Consider the following 18,602-nt stretch of genomic DNA (forward strand, 5'->3'; position numbering starts at 1 on the left):
TTTCAGGTTTTACAGACTTGACAAATAAGCAGGTGGTAACCAGCCTCATTTCTTTGTATGCACAAGTGGTGATCTGGTTCTGTCGATCCAGTCTCCTGCCTGAGGGTTTAGGTAAGCAGAACCTGTATTGCCAGAACACTTGAGAGTAAAAGCAGTACCTGCATGTTTGGAACCTTTTGTGTATTGCTGGAGGTGAAAATACACCTTGGAAATGCTCTGAAATTAGACACCTTATAAATTCCATTGTCAGCCTTAATTGTCTGACAGATGCTCACACGACACATTCAAAAACCATTCCAAACCGACAAAAGAGTTGTTTATTTAGGAGCGACCTGAGCTTACTTTGCGTGCTCTGAACGCTGCATCAGCTGCAAACTTGAAACTGATCTTGAGACAAGAAGAAGTAGTTGAGCCTTTTATCTTAGTTCTCTTTTAGCAAAGGCAGAAACATGGATTCTTTGAGAGTTGGAGGTTTCTTGAGGTTGTGTAGTTTCTGTCTGTCTAGTCCAAAGTTGTAGTTGAAAAACGTGGTCTTACTTCTTTAACTTGCTTTTACTTTATCACCTGTAGATGACCATATGCATTTGTCCAGACCTTTCTACAATTACCCTCTGATTCAGAGCTACTATACGGGTCACCGACAGAAACTCCAGCGCTTATCAAGGTAAGACTTACAGGAAATCTCTAGAAAGCCTGCACTGTTAGTTAGACTGGGTGAGCATGGTTACTTTGGCAGTTAAAACCCTTTGTCTGCACTTCCTTGGCATTCCACATAACAGAGCAGGAAAGCAAACCTGGAACCCAAACAGTCACTGCAGCTCTTCTCTTGATTTCTGCTTTGGACTGCCTCATTAATTCATTGTGACCTAAGGAGCATCTTTCCTCCGTGTCAGAAATCTGTGACACCGAGAGGCTGGAATGAGTGTTTTCCTCTGTCCAAACCCTTGCTCTCTTTTGTTGCAGAGGAAAGTGGGATTCTGACTGTTTGATGATTGATGGAATGGTTTCCCAGCTGGGAGAGCAAGTTGAGAAGTTGTGGCAGAGAGATGAAGGCGGCACTGGGAAATACCCACCTGTCAGTTTACACGTGAGTGTTCTGTTCACTGAAAACCCCAGCAGCAGCAGCAGCAGCAGTCCCCTAAAGCCAGGGATTCTGAAAGACAGGAGCATTAGAAAACCTTTTCATCTTTCATTTCAGGCACTGCTGGATCTCTATTTGCTAGAAAGCATTGAAGAAAGTGACAAACATGCAATTGTATCCTTTGCAGATTTTGTTGTTACCTCTTCAGTGTGTGCACATGAATGTTCTTCCACGTTTGTCACCAGGTGTTTTTCGCAAAGTCTTTTCTGATAAAGAAAATATGTTCCCTAAAATATTCAAGATAAAATCCTCCCTTAGTTTTTCTCAAAATTCAACACAGTTTATAATTTTTTAAAGCACTCCTATATGTAGCAAAGGACTGTGAGTTAGAATGGTGCCCTGAAATGTGCTGCTTCAGAGCAAAAGGATTTGTAACAGTGGTTTTCCAGTAGCTGATTTTTGCCAAAATCATTTGTCTCGCAGCCCAGCTAACAATATTTGCTTTTTTGTGTGTGTTAGAAGTGCAGGCACACAGAATAATAAAGAGGGAGGAGAGAACAGTCATTGGGCAGAAACCTAATTTTTGAGCTGCTGGAACATGCAGGCTTGCCTTTGTTGGCTAAACCATGAGGGGAGCCTGGAGAGCAAGGGGGTTAAAAATGGTTGTAGTATTCCAGGGCTGCTTTACTAGAACACGTCCTTAACAAAGGATGTCAGAAAGGGAAGATGAGACATTGAGTGAGGGATCCACATACAGTTTTAAACACAGTTTCAATCAGACAGTGCTAAGTTGCATTGTAAGGGCACTAAAATTTCTCTTTTATTAAGAATGAGAAAAACAAAACAGCTGTAGAATTTGGGGGTTTTTTAATAATTAGGCATTGGACATCGAGTGTTTTAAATGTCCAACAGGAGCCTGAGTTTATAACAGCAGTATTTAAATATGCAATATCTGCCTTTTTGATTTCCTTACAGAAATCCACAAGTGTTTCTCTGGCTGTTTATTCAGAATGTTGATTTGTGGTTAGGACGTGACTATCGATACAACAGGCTGCAATACCTTAAAATGGCGAGATCAATACATTAGGGTGTTCTGCTTCCTACCATTTTCATATTACTATGTTTTGCTAAATGTGATAAATTTTGGCCTTAGCAATTTATTCACCTTAATTAGATACTTTCAGACAATTTACTTGCTGCTGGATATCATGCATTCCTTTCCAAATAAAACAGAAACTTCGATCGACTCCTTTCCAACTGCCTTTGCTATTCCTTGGGGTCTCGTTAAGCTTATTCAAGGGTTTTGGCTTCTAGATCACAATGATTATGAAGTAAGTATGAAACAGTTGAGTTGGACATTGCAGTGCAGAGCTTTAATCAATAAAAGTATTTTAAAGATTGGTACTTAGGAGCTGTTGAAGCATTAGAAACTTTTTTTAACACTGCTCTGACATCTTGGGCAATAAGTTATGATTTGAAATTTTGCTTTAACTATTTTGACAGGAAATTGATTAAAACAAAGGCATAATCAATTTTATTAATTTTAATATTTAAATTTTCAAAGCCATCTATGGTTAGGTTTTCAGCAGACTGGTTGGGCACTGTTTCTAAAAGAGTGTTTTGGGTACTTTTAACCGTGGAAACTGTGCTGCAAGTAGCAGCAAGATTTGAGACAGAAGACTGCAGAAGTGACTTTTCAACCTGTTCTTCTGATGCTGAAGGTTGTTCTTTACTTGTCACCATGTCAATAGAATCAATTTGTTGGTCGAGTAACTTATTATTTCATATATTTATAAAAAGCAATGTTTGTCCACAGACTTTTGTTAACTTAGAAAAATCTGAATGTTCCTCTTAAAGCATTCACTTTGTTCTCTCTGGCTGATTCCTTCTTTCCTGCAAATACTGAAGAACTTTTATTGATGTGCCCTGGATCAAGCATTTTGTTAGTTAGACATCTAAGTTTGTTTAACCCCCCTCCAGCCTTGCTGAAGAAAGTTTTGCCCGTGTTTGTTGCACGGGTTTGTGAGTCTGTGGTAATGAAGCTGCTCTCAACTTCTCCAGAATTCCCTGGCCCTGCTCTTCCATCCAGCTACAATCAAGACTGTGTCATGGCAACACATGAGGATAATTCAATCCCTCATGTGCCAGGGAGAGCACAGGCGAGCCCTCAGGTACATCCAGATGATGAAGCCGTCGATGTCCAGCAGCGGTGAAGTGCGGCTGTTCCTCACCGTGTTATTGTCCAACAGGTAAGGAAATCTCTCCTGCCGTTTTGGCATCCGCATGTTGGGAAATGTGGAGAACTGATGCTACAAATGGGGCTCCCCTCCATTTCCATTTGATCCATTTGATCTTTGAATGAATAGCATCACTGTGGGGCATCTTGGTGGCTCTAGTGTTCCTATTCCTTTCCATGTCCAAAAACTTACCTCCAGGTGCATGGTGGAGGCTTGGGGTCTGTTGCAGCAGCACACCACGAAGTTAACCGTAGAAGAGCTGCTCAAGCACATGTATGAAATCTGTCAGGAGATGGGGCTCATGGAGGATTTGCTGAAGCTGCCCTTCACAGACACGGAAAAAGTGAGTTTGGAGAAGAAACAAAAAAATCTTAATCGTCTCTGGCAAGAGAAGAGGCAGAATTGTAGTAGATGTTTGAAACGTGTTCTTTCTCACAGGAGTGTTTGGAGAAGTTTTTACAGACCAATGCTGGTGTTCAGAATCGTGAGTTCCTTTTAGTCCACCATCTGCAGCGTGCCAACTACATCCCAGCGCTCCAGCTGAATCAGTCCATGAAGGCCAATCTGACAGTAAGGGTAGACATCCTGCTGTGTGAAATTACAAATTATATGTTACAGACCATGGTTGACTCCAGTTAAAAGAGTTTGTTTGCATCTGAGGAATAAATATGTATCTTGTCTTTTCATTCAGTTCCTCAGATCCCTCTGTTATGTATGGTTTAGATTATGGGAGTTGATTTACTTGTTTGTGTGTAATGAAGAGTATGTTGTATGTCATATCCTGTATCTTGCTTTTGCCTGAGAGCAGTCTAGATGCTCCACAGGTAAAATTTGCCTTGTGGGTTTTAGTTGCGAGTTTCAGAGTTGTTCGGGATTCTTATATTTTGGTTTTTTTAACTAGTCTTGCACTTTGCCAAAACTGAAATTGGTGAACTTGATGTGTGCTCCTGGGTGGCACTTGCTGTGTGCAGCAGAGGTGTTCTCCTGTAGCTGTAGAGCAAATTTAGGCCCTAGTCAGAACGAGCAGAGATAGTTCTGTGCAATGAACTTCTTGTAATTGTTAACGTCGTGCTTTACACATTTCCGTTGTCAGAATGACCGTGATCCTCACCTGAGAGAGAGAGCAGTTGCCAGAAATTCTCTATTAGACCAATATGGCAAGGTGCTTCCCACAGTTCAAAGGAAGCTGGCAGTAGAGAGAGCCAAGCCGTACCGTTTGCCTTCATCAGTCTTAAGAGAAGGTAATTTTAGAGAAGGGAAATACGATGTACAGCCGGCCATCACTTTGATTACACAAGGCTGATATTTTTCCCTCTTGCTTTACAGTGCCAAGGCCAAAGCCTTTATCAACAGTAACAAGGCAGGGCAATGCAGGAAATGTGCATACAAGAGCAACTTTCATCAGTAAAGTGTTGTCCAAAATTGGGGAAGTATGGTTAGGAAATGAGCAGAAAACAAATATCTCACAATATGATAGGTAAGCAGCTTTTTTAAAAAGTTAGTCTTGAGCTACATGTTTGGAGGGGGAGGGAGGAGGAGGTGGAGAGAGAGAGTGAGTGGGAGGGGGCGAGAAAGAGAATTCTATTTGAATTGTGTTAATATTTTGGTGGGAAGATGCATGTGAATAAAGCTTTGTTTTGCTTTTTTGCTCATATAGTATATAACATTTAAGAATCAATCATATGCAGTGTTGGGAGAGTTTTTCTGCTATGATAATCTTCTCTATACAAATCCATGTATTTACATTATGGCACATATGTTTACAGTATTTAAGACAGCTGAAACTTGAGCTGTTTGTCACTACCATGAAGCTGTTGGTGTACTGACTTTTACAGACTTTTGCGTGATCACGTAGTCTTTTACCACTTCCTGCTTGGTTATTTAAAAATAAGCAGAATCTTTACAAAGAGTGGAAAAGAGGCTTGTAATTGTCAGGTGATTGTCTTACATGGGATATGGACAAATAAAGTTGAATTCTGGTATAGCTGGACTTGGAAGGAATGAAAATCAGTTACGTTTTCATTTTCCTTCTAGTCCTAGAACTACAGAGCCAGCAGTCAGTACCCATCCTCTCCCTGCTGCAGAGTTGCCCGATGCATTTCTTGGGACACCTATTACGAAACTTTCTCAAAAGTGTTCAAGGTATAGTAGAGCTACAGACTTTATATTTCAGAAAGGTGTTATCATGTAAATACATGTGCATGAGTGTATACTTCTTTGGTTTACCAAGGATTCTGTTGCTTTTAGTTTTGTATCTCAAAAGTCAACTTAGGGTCAAAATTAAGTGGAGAATTTGAAATGGTCCCTGCATTGAAATGTAGATTAGTTTTCTCCACTGCTGAGAATTAGGTCACTTGTGCAACTTAAAATTGGGGTATTCTTATGTCAGAGGCAGGGATTTAGGAAATTAGATACGAAATGTAAAGATATAATGAAAAAATGCTCCAATGTGCCTGTCGCTTGTTTGTGGGACTGATAGATCACCCCCAGCGGTGAGGTTGTATTTCTTGTTCATCCATTGTTTTTGTTCTGCATCATCTGAGATGATCACAGCATGGTATTTTTCATTTATTTGTGCTCCTAGTTTAAATTGTGTGTTTTAACAGGTTACTGGATTTGGTGGTTCGTCCTGTTCCTTCCCGCTCTGTGGCACAGGATGAGAGCCAGCAGTCCCCATGCAGAGCTTCTACTTCTTCCATGGCATCCAGCCCCCTGAGATCAAATACACATCGCTCCAGCTCCCAAAAGAATCTTCCAAGAGCATCAGAGCTGAATTTACTGGAAACTCCTCTTGTGGTCAAGGTTTGTATTTTAAGAAGTGAGTAGCAACCAACCAAACCAAAAAACTTCTTAGGTTTGTTTTAGGTGAAATTAAAAAAGTATTTAGCAGAAGCACTTCTGCATTGAAATTTTCAGTATGCATGTGGTTATTGTATACACAGTCCTTTTCAAAGCAGTAAGCTGGGAACGGTTTTTAAGCAGGAAACTTTAGTTCTCAGTTGATCACAGTGGACAGGTTGTCCCATAGCTTTGTGAAATAAATTTATTGTATGGAGCAATTCCATTTTCCACCTTTTTCTTATGAAATACCGTCCATACCAATGAACTAGCTTCATCCTCTTTTGAAACCCTTTCAGTACTGTAAAGTAATCTGAGTTAAGAACACCTGAATGCTTCTACATGAAGATACGTAGGTATTTTTAAAGCAGCGTTACTTCCTCTTGTGTGCACCTGATAAACTAGTAAAAAAAAAGCTGTGACTGTTGCTTTGCAGAATTGCTGTCAAATGCAGCAACTGAAAACGCTGCAGTACAGAGGAAAGTTGAAGTCGTGTGGCTTTTATAAGAGCAGCGTAAAAATTGCAAAAATTACTGGGATAAGAGATAACCTTGCAGAAAACAAGATGTCATATCGTTGTTTCTTGAAGAAGTAATTTTGAAAAATAACTTCTATTTGGTTGGCCATTACAAAGACAAACCAAGAGGAATATAAAAAGGATGCTTTTTTGTCTTTAAAATGTTGGTATTTTTGGAAAAAACAGTGCAGAGGCAAAACTTTCTGCTGCTATAAACCCAGTTCATAATTTAAGCTAATTTAAGTTTTGTAATGTAAGCACAGTCTTCCCGTTTTGAAGATTTAACTGGTTTTAAATTAAATGTTTTTATTTCTTTTCCTAGAGAGCTAAAGTTTTGGCCACATCTTCTGGTTTTCCTGGGTTTACTCCTCAGTCTATTCTCAGGTCCAGCCTTCGCACTACACCCCTAGCAACTCCCTCTGCATCCCCAGGACGATCAGTTACTCCTCCTCTACGAGCAAAAGAACCTAGAATATCTTTCAGGGAAGAGAGCTCGAATGCAAAGTGGACTGTTGGGGTAAGCTGGGCTGCAGTTAGCGAGTTTTGCAGATAACGCTGTGATATTTTGACTTTAAAGTTTGCCAAAACTCCTTACACTGAGAATCTGGATTGTGAATCAGAATGGCAGAATTTGGTCAAAAAAAGATTGTGTTATGCTAGACCTTCTGTAGCATCATGTTCCTGCAGGAACATATTCTTAACAAACATCAGGGACCTTGGTGGCTTTTATTCAGATGTTCTTAGGACCTCTGGTGGTTCAGCTTTCAGCTCTACCTTTTCAAATGGTAGTGTTGCAGGAAGGTAAGGAATATAGATCGAGCCTCTTGTTTGGGTTTGTTACATTTTGCAAATTGAGTATCTGGGAAAGCAACAAGTCATAAAGCTGCATTGACTTTCAACCTGTCTTTTTGCAATGTTGGGTTTACTTAAATGATTGTAAAAAGAGACTCCTGATGAAGAGAACTGTAGTGTTTTCTGTTCTCTGAGCCCTAAAGTTCTCGGGTTTGCTTCTTGCCTTGCACCCCGGGTAGCATCCATGTAGTTTCCAAATGCAGTGGGTCCATCTGACCAGCTGTGATCCCTTCTGCTCCTGCAGTTGTGTAGCTGGATTCTGTGGTTCAGCCCATCAGGCAGTTGCCAGCATAATGTACCCAAATCAGGGGCACAACAGGGGCATGTGCTGCTATCCCATGTGTGAGTAGCTCATGTATGTTACAAGGAGCTACTCAATTGTAACAAGAGGTGCTCTCTCCTGTATGAAATTCTTACTAATAGTGGCACTATGGCCAGATGAATTTACTTGTTCCATGTCACAGCCATAGTTGAACACCAGCATATTTTAGTAGTGCATGTGTGTTGAAAGGGCAAGCATAAAATAGAGAAATCTGGAGTTAAGATTTTATTAGGCAAAGCTTTGTCTTCCTGAAAACACACTGGTAAGCCCATTGAAGAGGCTTGAGATGACATTATGAGCAAGACTGACTTCATCTTAATTCTTCAGTGTCGTGGAAACTCAATAAGCAATCTAAAGTGTGATTAATTTTTACACTTAGCCTTAAATCTAAGATAGTGCTAGAATGAGAATTTTTTATTGCCTCTCTAAGGGGACATGTGTAACTTAGAAATATCAGTATTTATTGGGGTTTTTTGTTTTGCTTTGGCAAAAAGCAGACTCCTGTTGCTGATCTGAACTTGTGTTTTAGGTGACAGAAGATGATAAAGCACTATTTGGAGCTTCATCTGAGCATCATCATGGCTTGATGGAGGATTCTTGGTCTGAAAGTAGAGAGAAACCAACTCTGTTTACTCTGAGCAATCCTGGGGGTGATCGTGCTGAATTGCAGGAGTCTTTGGAAAGCTTACCTGGAGGTGATTTGGAGAAGATGGATGTCAGCAAAGAAAATAGTAACTTCTCTGTCAGATCAGACCAGACTACTTTGGAGTATCATGATGCAAAATCACCTGGTGATTTTGAAGATGATGTCATCTTTATAGCTGCTAAACCAGCTAATTCTTCCACTGAACAAACTGGTGATGTTCAAGAATGGGAGAAGGAGGAAGAAACTGAAATGGTCGAAGATAAACCTTTCCAGATGAAACAACTAGATCCTTCAGAACGAAGAAAAGAAGCAGGTGTGTTTCATCCTGTGATAACCTAAGTTTCTGAATTTTTCAAATGTCTTCAAAAGATTAAATTATTGATGAGTGCAGCAGTTTAATGATGAGTTTTCACAAGTGCCCTATGCTTTTAAAATTACCTCTTATGTTTTAAGTCCTTTTTTAAGTATCCCAGACCTATGAATGTATACTTCCTTGGCTGGCATTTCTTTTGTGTGCAGTGGCAGTTGAAAGGCAGCAGTGATTTGTGGGAATGTTAAGAGGGATACATGTTTAAAGCTTGGGCTTCTGGTTATGTTTTAGAGGTACTTCTGTAGTTTGCAGGTTTTTTTACGTTGTTTGACTGAAATTGTGCATCAGGCTTCTTGTTCTACTGCAAAGAAGAACTCGGACCTTCTGTGCCTTTGAAGTCTTGGTAGCATTATTTTGCTAAATGCCTGTCCTAGATGAAATGCATAAAGGATCACTTTGAACTCATATGAGCAGTTTAAAAGAAGTGATGTTGAGTGGAATGGGGAAGTCATCCATCTCTTCGTTTTTGTAGGATTTGTGGAAGAATCAAATGCTACATGTCATACCCTTCCTGAGGGTGATAAATCGGTGTTTAAAGCTGCTGAGGCTGCTACTTCAAGGGCTGGAAAAGAAGGGTGAGCTTATGAAGTAGATACATCTTTGGGTTCACACAACATTCAGCTGCTGGCTTTTCTGTGTTTGAAAACTGATTTTGACCTGGGATTAGTTCCTTCCTGTGTTCTTATATATAAGGGCCTGTCTATTCCATTCTGTCTCTGAGCAAAAGTAATCTGGCATGAATGTAATGCACACTGACTAGCTGTCAATTTGAGCCTTTTTTCTCAAATCATTGCAGATCCCAAAGTATGATGATAAAGACTCCATTCAAGAGTCTATACAGACCTTGTTACAGTTTGAGAGTTACTAAGCAGATACTGTGAACATAAGCCCTGTTTTTTTATGAAAATTGTGTAGTTAAAAATTAATCCTGAGATCCTGTAACTTCCGTGGGTTTCTTTTGGAGTTTGAATGCTTTCTGACAGTATTTTTTACACTTAATTTCTGTTTTCTGTATGTGCTCAATTAGCATCTATTTGTTTATGGAAAGGGAAGCCATTTCTCACCAGGTACTTTAAAAGCTGCAACTGCTTATTCATAAAGACAGGATGTCAGCAATGAGAGAACCCTTAATTTCAAGTGGTAACTTTCACCTGTACAGACTTTTGTTCGGTTGGTTCTGAACCTCTGTTATTGTAGTTGCCCGCTTTCTACAGAAGACAAATAATACATTATTCTGTAACACACATCTGTTATGTTATTAACTAGTGTTAGATAGCTGGAAAGAATGCCAAGTACGTGGTTCGTTGCATAAAGTGAGTTAGAAAGTGAATTACAAATTGAGTCACAAATTGATTATGTTGAAAGAAGAATTTCTAATTTTTCTTGTATTTTTTCTGGTTTGAAACTTGAAGACTTTACAGTGAGCAAGTAACTTGTAAAGCTCTTAAAAGTTTGTTTTCAAGCTTTATGATGAATTTCTCTCTTTCTGTTCATGAAGTGAAACAGCCTACCAGGAGTCTGAAATGACCTCTTCATCAGAAGAAAAAGCCATACTGGTTGCAACAAATCCACAGCTCTCTGAATCCCCAGAGGCAGACAGTGAACGTATGTTGGAAATACTCTGTGTGTTAAAGTAGCAGAGCTCCTCAAGTGAAGTGTGTAGTTTTCCATACTGCTATAGGTGTCTCAGATTGAAATAGTAGTAGCATGTTACTGCTAACTTTCATTAAACTATAGAGAAAATACACTCCTTCAAGAAAGTCCTTGTAAAAAGTGCATAGTGAATCTTCTTGATCAAAATATTTAGATGCTGGTAGAACTCAAAGTATTACAAGGAAAGACCAGTATTTATTTCAATGTTGTACACCACTACCAATTTGTGTGCCATGGGATCTGCTGTTTGATTTACTATTTTAAAAGGTGATACATCCTCAGTATTCAGACTGAAGAAATTATCTACCATGTCTTTCCAGCCACATTTTCCTCTTTTATTTTCCATCTATGGACTTGGCAGCTGATTTTCTCCTCCTTCTTTCTTGCTGTGGGGCTGCATTCTTTAGCAGATCTGTAGTTGTTGCAGTTTAAACCCAGTCGACAACTAAGCCCCACACGGCCGCTCACTCATTTCCCATGGGTGAATGGGGGAGGGAATGGGAGAGCTAAAGGTGAGAAAACTCACGGTTGAGATAAAGACAGCTTAATAGGGAAAGCAAAAGTCTTGCATGCAAGTCAGGCAAAACAAGGAATTCATTCACCACTTTCCATTGTCAGGCAGGTGTTCAGCCATCTCCAGGAGAGCAGGAAGATGAGTCATGGGAAGACAAACACCATAACCCGAATGTCTCCTGCTTCTTCCTTCTTTGCCCTGCCTTTTGTCCTGAACATGATGCCATATTTTATGGGATGTCAGTTGGGGTCAGCTGTCCTGGCTGTGTCCCTTCCCATCTTCCTGTGCAGCCCCAGCCCACTCACTGCTGGCATGGTGTGAGAAGCAGAAAAGGCCTTGGCTCTGTGTAGGCTCTGCTTAGCAGTAACTAAAACTTCCCTGTTACCAACACTGCCTTCAGCACAAATCCAGAATACAGCAGTACCAGTTCCTATGAAGAAAATTAACTATCCCAGCCAAAACCAGCTCAATAGTTTTAGCTTTTGGAGAAAGCCCAATATATGTGGCAGGATGGAGAACCATATTGTTGGCTCTTGTTACCTCTTTTACTTCTTTTTGCTTAAACTTGTGTCATTTATGTAACAGTTAATGTAAAATTACATAAATCTCTTCTAGCTGTGATAAGTATCCTTGACAGTGAGGACAGGGTCAGTACTCCGTCTGAAAATCGCCTTGAGGGCAAGTGTGTGGATTTACCTGAAGAATGTAACCCTAAGGCAGCTGAAGTTGAAGAAGACCATGTTTCTAACAATCCTCCTAAAACTGAGGAAATTAATGTAAGTAAACTATTTTCCCATTTCCTACAAAATAGAAAACAGTTTGCAAATTGAGGACAGACCTGTTCTGACAATTAGGAGACAATAAAAAATGTGTCCATTTCTTGAGCTGCTTAACACAAGTTAAAACCTTGATGTTGTAAGGGCAGATATGTTTTTCTCTCCTGCATTTTCTGTTCCTATAACATGAATGGGATCTGTCTAAACTTAGGCATTTGACAGCAAACAAAACCAAAATAAATGCCTAAACTATTTTTTTAAATAGCTAGGCATTAATTTGATTTACTTGAATTCAAACTTTTTTATTTGACTTAAAAAAATAGTTTTAATGTTAATAAGAAAGTTACAGGAGTGCAGCTTCTTTGTACTGGAAATCATTTACCAAATGACAAAAAGATGTGGGAACCAAACTCCGAATTATTTAGGTGCTTAGGTCCTTTACTGTTTGTTCCTTCTTAACACAAACAGAATTTCCAGTAATGAGCTCATTTTGGTGTCAAGATACTTCTTCAAGAGATGGAGGTATTTAGAAAATGTGTTATCTCATGCAATCCAAGTGACTCCTTAAAGTGCAGTGTTGAGTTGTTGGATGCGATCCCTGGCCAGTCTAAGTGCTGCAGTCACAACTGTCATGACTGAGGCTTTAAGCATTGGGGAGCCAATTGTATTTTACCCTGTCCGAGGCAGAGTGGGTCACTCTGGCTGTGGAGCAGTGCAGAGGGCACTGCATTGTGATGGTCACTGCTGGTTACATACACACCTTGTGTTGGAACACTGCTGCCTGGTCATGGGCAGTGGGAAATGGTCAGTTCTGAACAGAAATACCAGAACCAGAGCCTGTGAACTGCACACACGGACTGCTCTGATCTCAGTGCCTCAAATACAAAAACTCTCATCTGTCGTACAAAATCACATTGTTTCACAATTTGGGGTGATCTTAAGGGAAATGTCCTCAGTTTCATCTAGCTCGGTGTGAAATTAGTCTGTTTGGTAATGAGTGAAGTATTAACAGACTTTTTTTTAACTTTAGGTTATCGAAGATACCTCAGAACCAGCACCTGAAACATCTCCATATAGTGAACTAGATCCATCAAGCGATCTTCATTATAGCTATGAAAATATCGAGCAACAGTTTGCATGTGATTTTCCTGATAATAAAGATAGTGAATGTGATGCAGCTGAGGGAGATGGAGACCTTTTTCTATCTCAGAGTAATTTTACCTTAGTTTTGGAAGGAGAAGAAGGGGAAGCAGAGATGGGAGACCCTACATCAGTAGATGCTTCTAAACCAGATGAGACAACAACAGAAGAACAGGTCAACCCTGTGACCAATTTAGGAAATAATGAAAGCCAGGAACATGTTACAAACTCAGTGTCCACTGTAACTGGTGATCAGGAATCTCAAAATATTGCAGAGTCACTCCCATATGTGCCTGAACCTATTAAGGTTGCCATTGCTGAGAACTTACTGGATGTAATTAAAGACACAAGAAGTAAAGAATTTACATCTGAAGTTGTAGAACAATCTATTCATGAAACCATAGGTAAAAAGGTAACTAGATTCCAGAAGGCAAAAGCTCCCTTAACGCCTGTGCTGGAAGCAGTGGGAGAGGAAACCAGCAGACATCATTATGGCATTGCTCCAAGAACACGCACAAGGGGACAGCTGAGTAGAAGTCCAGGTGTTCTGTCAGCAGGCACTCAGCAGCTGCTGAAGACAGACAGCCCAGCTCTGCTTGGACTGTCTCCTCGGAGGAGTACCAGGCGAACAAAAGAAGCGCCTGAGACTCCCAGTCTCCAATCAGAGGAAAATGCTCAAGAGGAGCAAACACCTGTGGCGCCTGTCACTCCTAGGAGAGGTAGGAAACCTAAAGTGTCAAATGCAGAAAAAACAGAAAGCAGCCATTCTGATGGACAAAATGTGTCTGACAGTATGCGGCCTGTTACTCCCAGAAGAGGACTAAGGAGAGCAAAGGAAGCTGCGCCTGAACTCCAAGAAGAGGCTACTACTGAGGAAACGCCTCTTGCTGAAGGTAGCATTATTACTTCTTTCGCTTCCAAAAGGACTAAAGGAGGAAAAAGTTCAGCTGGAAATCCAGAAACTAGCAAGAGTGATACTGATCATAAGGTAAAAACAGCAGTCAGTCCCAGTAGAAGTGCAAGAAAATTGAAAAGCTTTAATTTACAGTTTACTGAAGATACTGTTAAGGATCAACAGGTGCAGCCTAGTGACCAACTCCTTTCACCTGTGCCAAGTAAAAGAGGCAGAAGAAGAAAGATTAGTTCATCAGAAGTTTCAGAAAATTCTGATCTTGATCTGTCTAAATCGTTGCTTCCTCAAACAGAATTTAAACTTCCTGTCACACCTAGAAGAAGTGCTAGGAAGGCAGCACAAAACCTCTTGGCAGACCCAGAGTCTACCTCTGCTCAGGAAGACACACATTCAGGTGAGAAAGTAGAAGTCCTTGATACTCCTAAGAGAAGAACTAGAAGAGTGCCACATGAGAATCCAGAAAAAGTGGATACTCACGAGCAAGCACCTGCAGAGCCAAGCAAGGAGCCAACCACACCTAGGACTACGGTAAGGACAGGACGTCGGGGCAGGAAGAGGCGATCAATGTCCGAGGAGACCTCCCAGGGACCTGGTGGCAGTCCTTTGCTGCTCGAAGACATAAACCCCTCAGGACATGATCAGACATCAAGAGCTCTGACAGATCGTGTTACAAGAACCAGATCCCGCAGAACTGCCATCCATCAGAAACTGTCTGCTGAGGAAAATGAGGCTTTCCTTTTCTCTCCTCCTCTCACAAAGCTGACTAAGAAATTTGAAGGTAGGTGCATTATGTTTATATGCAAAATAGGGCATATTTCCTCTTTTTTAAACCACAGAAAACAAACTGCGAGGATGGCTACAAGTATTGTAAAGAATGGAAGCATGCAAAAAAAAAAAATTTGCCAAGAGGCAATTCATCTTTTGGCTGAACTCTGTGTGACTGCCTGCTTAGTTCTGGCAGAAGCAGATTATGAAGCCAGTCTAAGCAGTGAAATGAAACTTAGCTATATTTTTGTGAGGAACCTAATTTCTATCAGATTTTGAAAACCAGAGATTATTTGTGAATATGCCATCCCTTCCCTCCGCAAAGGAGAAATAAAGGATGTGTGCTTCCAAATTCTGTTCAGTTTTCAAGTTCAGATGAGCTGCATCTTGCAACAAACTATACATCTGTTTAATTATGTGATTATTTTTCATGGGTGTATATTTCGTCAGTGAAATCAGTGTACACAGTAGTCTTTTAATCAGAATACATGATAAATTTTTTTGAGATGTTTAAGGACTGTTGATGCCTCTGGAGTATAGTATCTTTGATTCGGTAAGTGCAGGTAAAATCACTACACTGGCTTAGTTTTGTTTCACTATTTATGGTAAAAGAAAAGAAGAGGCAGTTACTAGGGGGAAAATGCCTTTGCATGAGGTGTTTATAAAGCTGATTGGACCTTTATTTCAGGAAGCTATTGTGCTCTTATTTGTCAGCTGTAATTTAGTATTACTGTCCCTCATGTATAACCTGTGTGCATGCTAACACTGCATTGTCATTACAGGTGGAAAAACCGACCATCCTGTGCAATTTAACGATTTAGACCCGGATTTGTCTTCTCAATTTGTCTTTTCACCCCCTCTTTTGAGGTCAAGGAGAAAAACTGTAGCTAGCATTCCCCGGATTGTGAAAGAAGCAGTAAGTAAAAACTCCAGTTGTCCCATGTTCTTGATTTTAATTCTGTACCATTTTTTGAGATCATGCTTTGCCTTTTTCGTTGGAAACATATCTAAAAAGAGCTTCAAATGAATCAGCTAAAATTTGTTTTTCTTCATGAAAACTAGCTACAAAAGTCAGTTTTGAATCTATGTAATTCAAGAATTGATAAATACTGTTTTGCCTTTAACAAAAGGCACAGTGGCTTTCTTTAAACTTACTTGGTATGTCATCTGTTAATTTCAGAGTTTGAACTTTTGGAATGGTAAAATAATTTGATGTGGAAGGTTTGTTTTTGCACATGCTTTGGGATGTAACTTTGGCATGATTTCTTAATGAAAAAACATTATTATTCTGTAGAATTGTAAGAACTTGTTCATGGGTAACATTTTTGTTGCCTTAACGTAGGAGGTTCCCGCTAAAGAGGAAGAGGATACCAAATCCATAGAGTCTGGGGGAAAGCAAAAATTGAAGAGAGGTAGAACTCCAAAATCAAAAATGAAGAAAGCAAGCAAGTATGAAATAAGTTTTGAACAGTTATTTGCATTTCTTAATGTGATGGTGATTCACCTGTTGAGCACCTAACTACTTCTTCCTCACTTGGCTGTGCAGGTCTTCTCTCATTCTATCAGACTGTCCAGCTTGCTAGTCTAATAGGCACCTTTTCCCCATTTAAGGGTTTGGTTTTCTAATGGAAACAGAAGAGGGAGGGGATAGAAAAGGGCAGGTGGATACTTACTGCAAGTGGTGACATTGCAATGCTCTTAACATTATCTTACTACACCTTGTGAAACCCCACTCTTCCAGTTTAGTTTCTCATACAAGGCCGGGAAGTGGCCAGACGGTGAGTAAAGGGAATAAAAACAAAACAAATCTTATTTATGTGCCTTTTCTGCCTTAATTCTATCTACAAAGAAGCCCATGTGTTTTTCTTGGGAACTGATTTTGTAATGCCAGTTTTTTCCTCGATTAAATACTGCTTGTAATGAGTAATTGATTTGATGCCTATCCTTCTTTTCAGAACCACAAAAGAAAGTTCTTGGTCACCTCCACCAGTGGAAATAAAATTCATCTCTCCTTTTGGAAGTCCAGTGGATGGAACAAAAACAAAACAGAAGGAAACTACAGATGCAGCAGGGAAGACCCTAAGAAAGAACAAAAAGAGACTGTCTAATTTTCCAAAGCCAGTTGTGCGCCGGAAGATGCTGTAACTGTTTTTTTAAGTTTATAATGTACACCACTGTTTGTAAAGTCATCAAAATTGTGTGAATTAGTAAAAAGAAGAAAAATCATCTAATTTGGAAGAGATAATTTATATAAATTATTGTAAAATTTCATAAAAAAAATGGTCTTCAGTAAGTAACTCCATATGGAGTGTGATTTCCTCAGTCAATGCAGTTTTCTATTTTATATTAAGACTTCATACATTTATATAATATGTAAATACAGGTTATTTTAGGAATGTTAAATAAAAATGTATACTTCCCAATGTGCTTACTGTCTGATAGCTTTTTGAGGGAATATTGGGTTGAATGACCTGTATTGCTCAGAACTTTGTTGTTTTGCGGGAGTTACAGACTCTCAAAAGTGATTCCAAATGCTTTTTAAAAGTTTGTTTAGAATTCCTGTAACAAGTAAACATTTTAAATATACTAGTTTTAATTTTAAAATTATGTTTTACCTTCTGGGACAAATAATTGGACTTAAAATACAAACTGGTAATTCCTTACATTCACAGTTAAGTTGTACTGTATTGAAGTCAGAATGTAAACAATTGTGTTTTAAGCTGTGCAATATTTTTTTTTGTATTTTCTTAAACTTTGGGAAAGCTGCTCTTCAGTTCATAAAACCAGATCACACCTCAGATGTGTCATTTTTTCTTAAAATTTGTTGTCAGCAAAAAGTTAACTGTACAGATGGTGTGATGCTTACAATAGCATATCAGATTTAAAAGGATACTACCCAGATACTTCGGAATTTGAGCCAAAATTATTTTCTTAATGTGACTGCTACTATAATTTCAATACTTATTGTCTGTAAACAGGCTTTGCAGTATTTGAAGCCTGCATATCACAGCACTGAAAACCTGATGGTGAAGCTAATGTAATAGCCTGAAAAAGGTACAAAAATGTACAGAAATCTTAGTTACAAACCGTATTTTTGAATAATTATTTCATTAACAGTCTTGGGTTAAGGAGTATATGTCCCTATAAAGTTTCAATTTGTATAAATAAAGTCACAAACCTATTCTTTTAAAAGCAGACATGGAAGTACTATTTTGATGTGCAGTCTTTTAGACAACGGATTATTTTTCTGTATGTTAATTTATATATGGATGCAACTTTGAAGACTACAGAACGGTGGAACCTGATATTAAACTTTTCCATTAGTAAAAACTACTACAGTTATTTTAAGACATAATTTATTTATTAACTAACAGCTTGTACATAGTGAATGAATGTATTCATAACAGACTAAGCTTGTGAAAGAAGATTGTTCTGGGACTGTGATTTTTCTATCTCAGAACAGATCATTCTAGAGAAGCAATTGCATGCACTTGGATATTTTTCTCCTTGGGGAAGTATTCATTACTGAAAGAAAGCCTAAAAAAAGTCAGATGTTTAAAATGTGGAAGTGGCAGTTTGACTGAGACCTTTGAGTCAAGTTAGTAATCATTTTCTCTGTATATTTTGTACTTGAATGACTATAAATACGGTCAAAGAGGAAAGGGGAGGGAAGTTCTAGCAATATTATTTTATATTCACATTGCACAGAAGTGCAGTGCATAGCTCAGAAAATGGGGTAAAAGGTCAGATTTTCAAAACTGAAATAGCATACAGATGGCACATCTGATTGTTTTTTGTAGTGTGCAAGAATATTTGTAAAATACTTTGATTATTGTCAAATGGAACTGACTGATGAAATGCTAGTAAGGATTGCTTAATAGGGTTTTAATGCATTTCTGTCATTTATACTTATATGTGTATATTTTTTGGTATGAAAATTAATTGGAACAAATGAAAATACAGCATTAGCTGATTTTA

At 39.1% G+C, this 18,602-nt stretch overlaps 1 protein-coding gene across 1 annotated transcript in view; it reads left to right on the forward strand.

Moving 5' to 3' along the window:
* Positions 1-18,602, forward strand: part of LOC116441081 (protein ELYS-like) — a 41,471-nt gene extending 22,869 nt beyond the window's left edge. The window contains exons 16-36 of the mRNA XM_032102619.1: positions 7-111; positions 571-664; positions 964-1,087; positions 1,199-1,255; positions 2,266-2,412; positions 3,143-3,330; positions 3,517-3,661; positions 3,757-3,888; positions 4,412-4,559; positions 4,645-4,795; positions 5,353-5,460; positions 5,925-6,120; positions 6,996-7,190; positions 8,377-8,806; positions 9,336-9,438; positions 10,362-10,468; positions 11,646-11,806; positions 12,837-14,637; positions 15,407-15,540; positions 15,967-16,073; positions 16,580-18,602. Of these exons, the coding sequence (XP_031958510.1) occupies positions 7-111; positions 571-664; positions 964-1,087; positions 1,199-1,255; positions 2,266-2,412; positions 3,143-3,330; positions 3,517-3,661; positions 3,757-3,888; positions 4,412-4,559; positions 4,645-4,795; positions 5,353-5,460; positions 5,925-6,120; positions 6,996-7,190; positions 8,377-8,806; positions 9,336-9,438; positions 10,362-10,468; positions 11,646-11,806; positions 12,837-14,637; positions 15,407-15,540; positions 15,967-16,073; positions 16,580-16,769 (4,823 nt within the window). The 3' untranslated portion in view covers positions 16,770-18,602. The remainder of the gene's footprint in view (positions 1-6; positions 112-570; positions 665-963; positions 1,088-1,198; positions 1,256-2,265; positions 2,413-3,142; positions 3,331-3,516; positions 3,662-3,756; positions 3,889-4,411; positions 4,560-4,644; positions 4,796-5,352; positions 5,461-5,924; positions 6,121-6,995; positions 7,191-8,376; positions 8,807-9,335; positions 9,439-10,361; positions 10,469-11,645; positions 11,807-12,836; positions 14,638-15,406; positions 15,541-15,966; positions 16,074-16,579) is intronic.

This window comes from Corvus moneduloides, chromosome 3 (assembly GCF_009650955.1).
Source record: "Corvus moneduloides isolate bCorMon1 chromosome 3, bCorMon1.pri, whole genome shotgun sequence".
In the NCBI taxonomy this organism is placed as follows: Eukaryota; Metazoa; Chordata; class Aves; order Passeriformes; family Corvidae; genus Corvus; species Corvus moneduloides.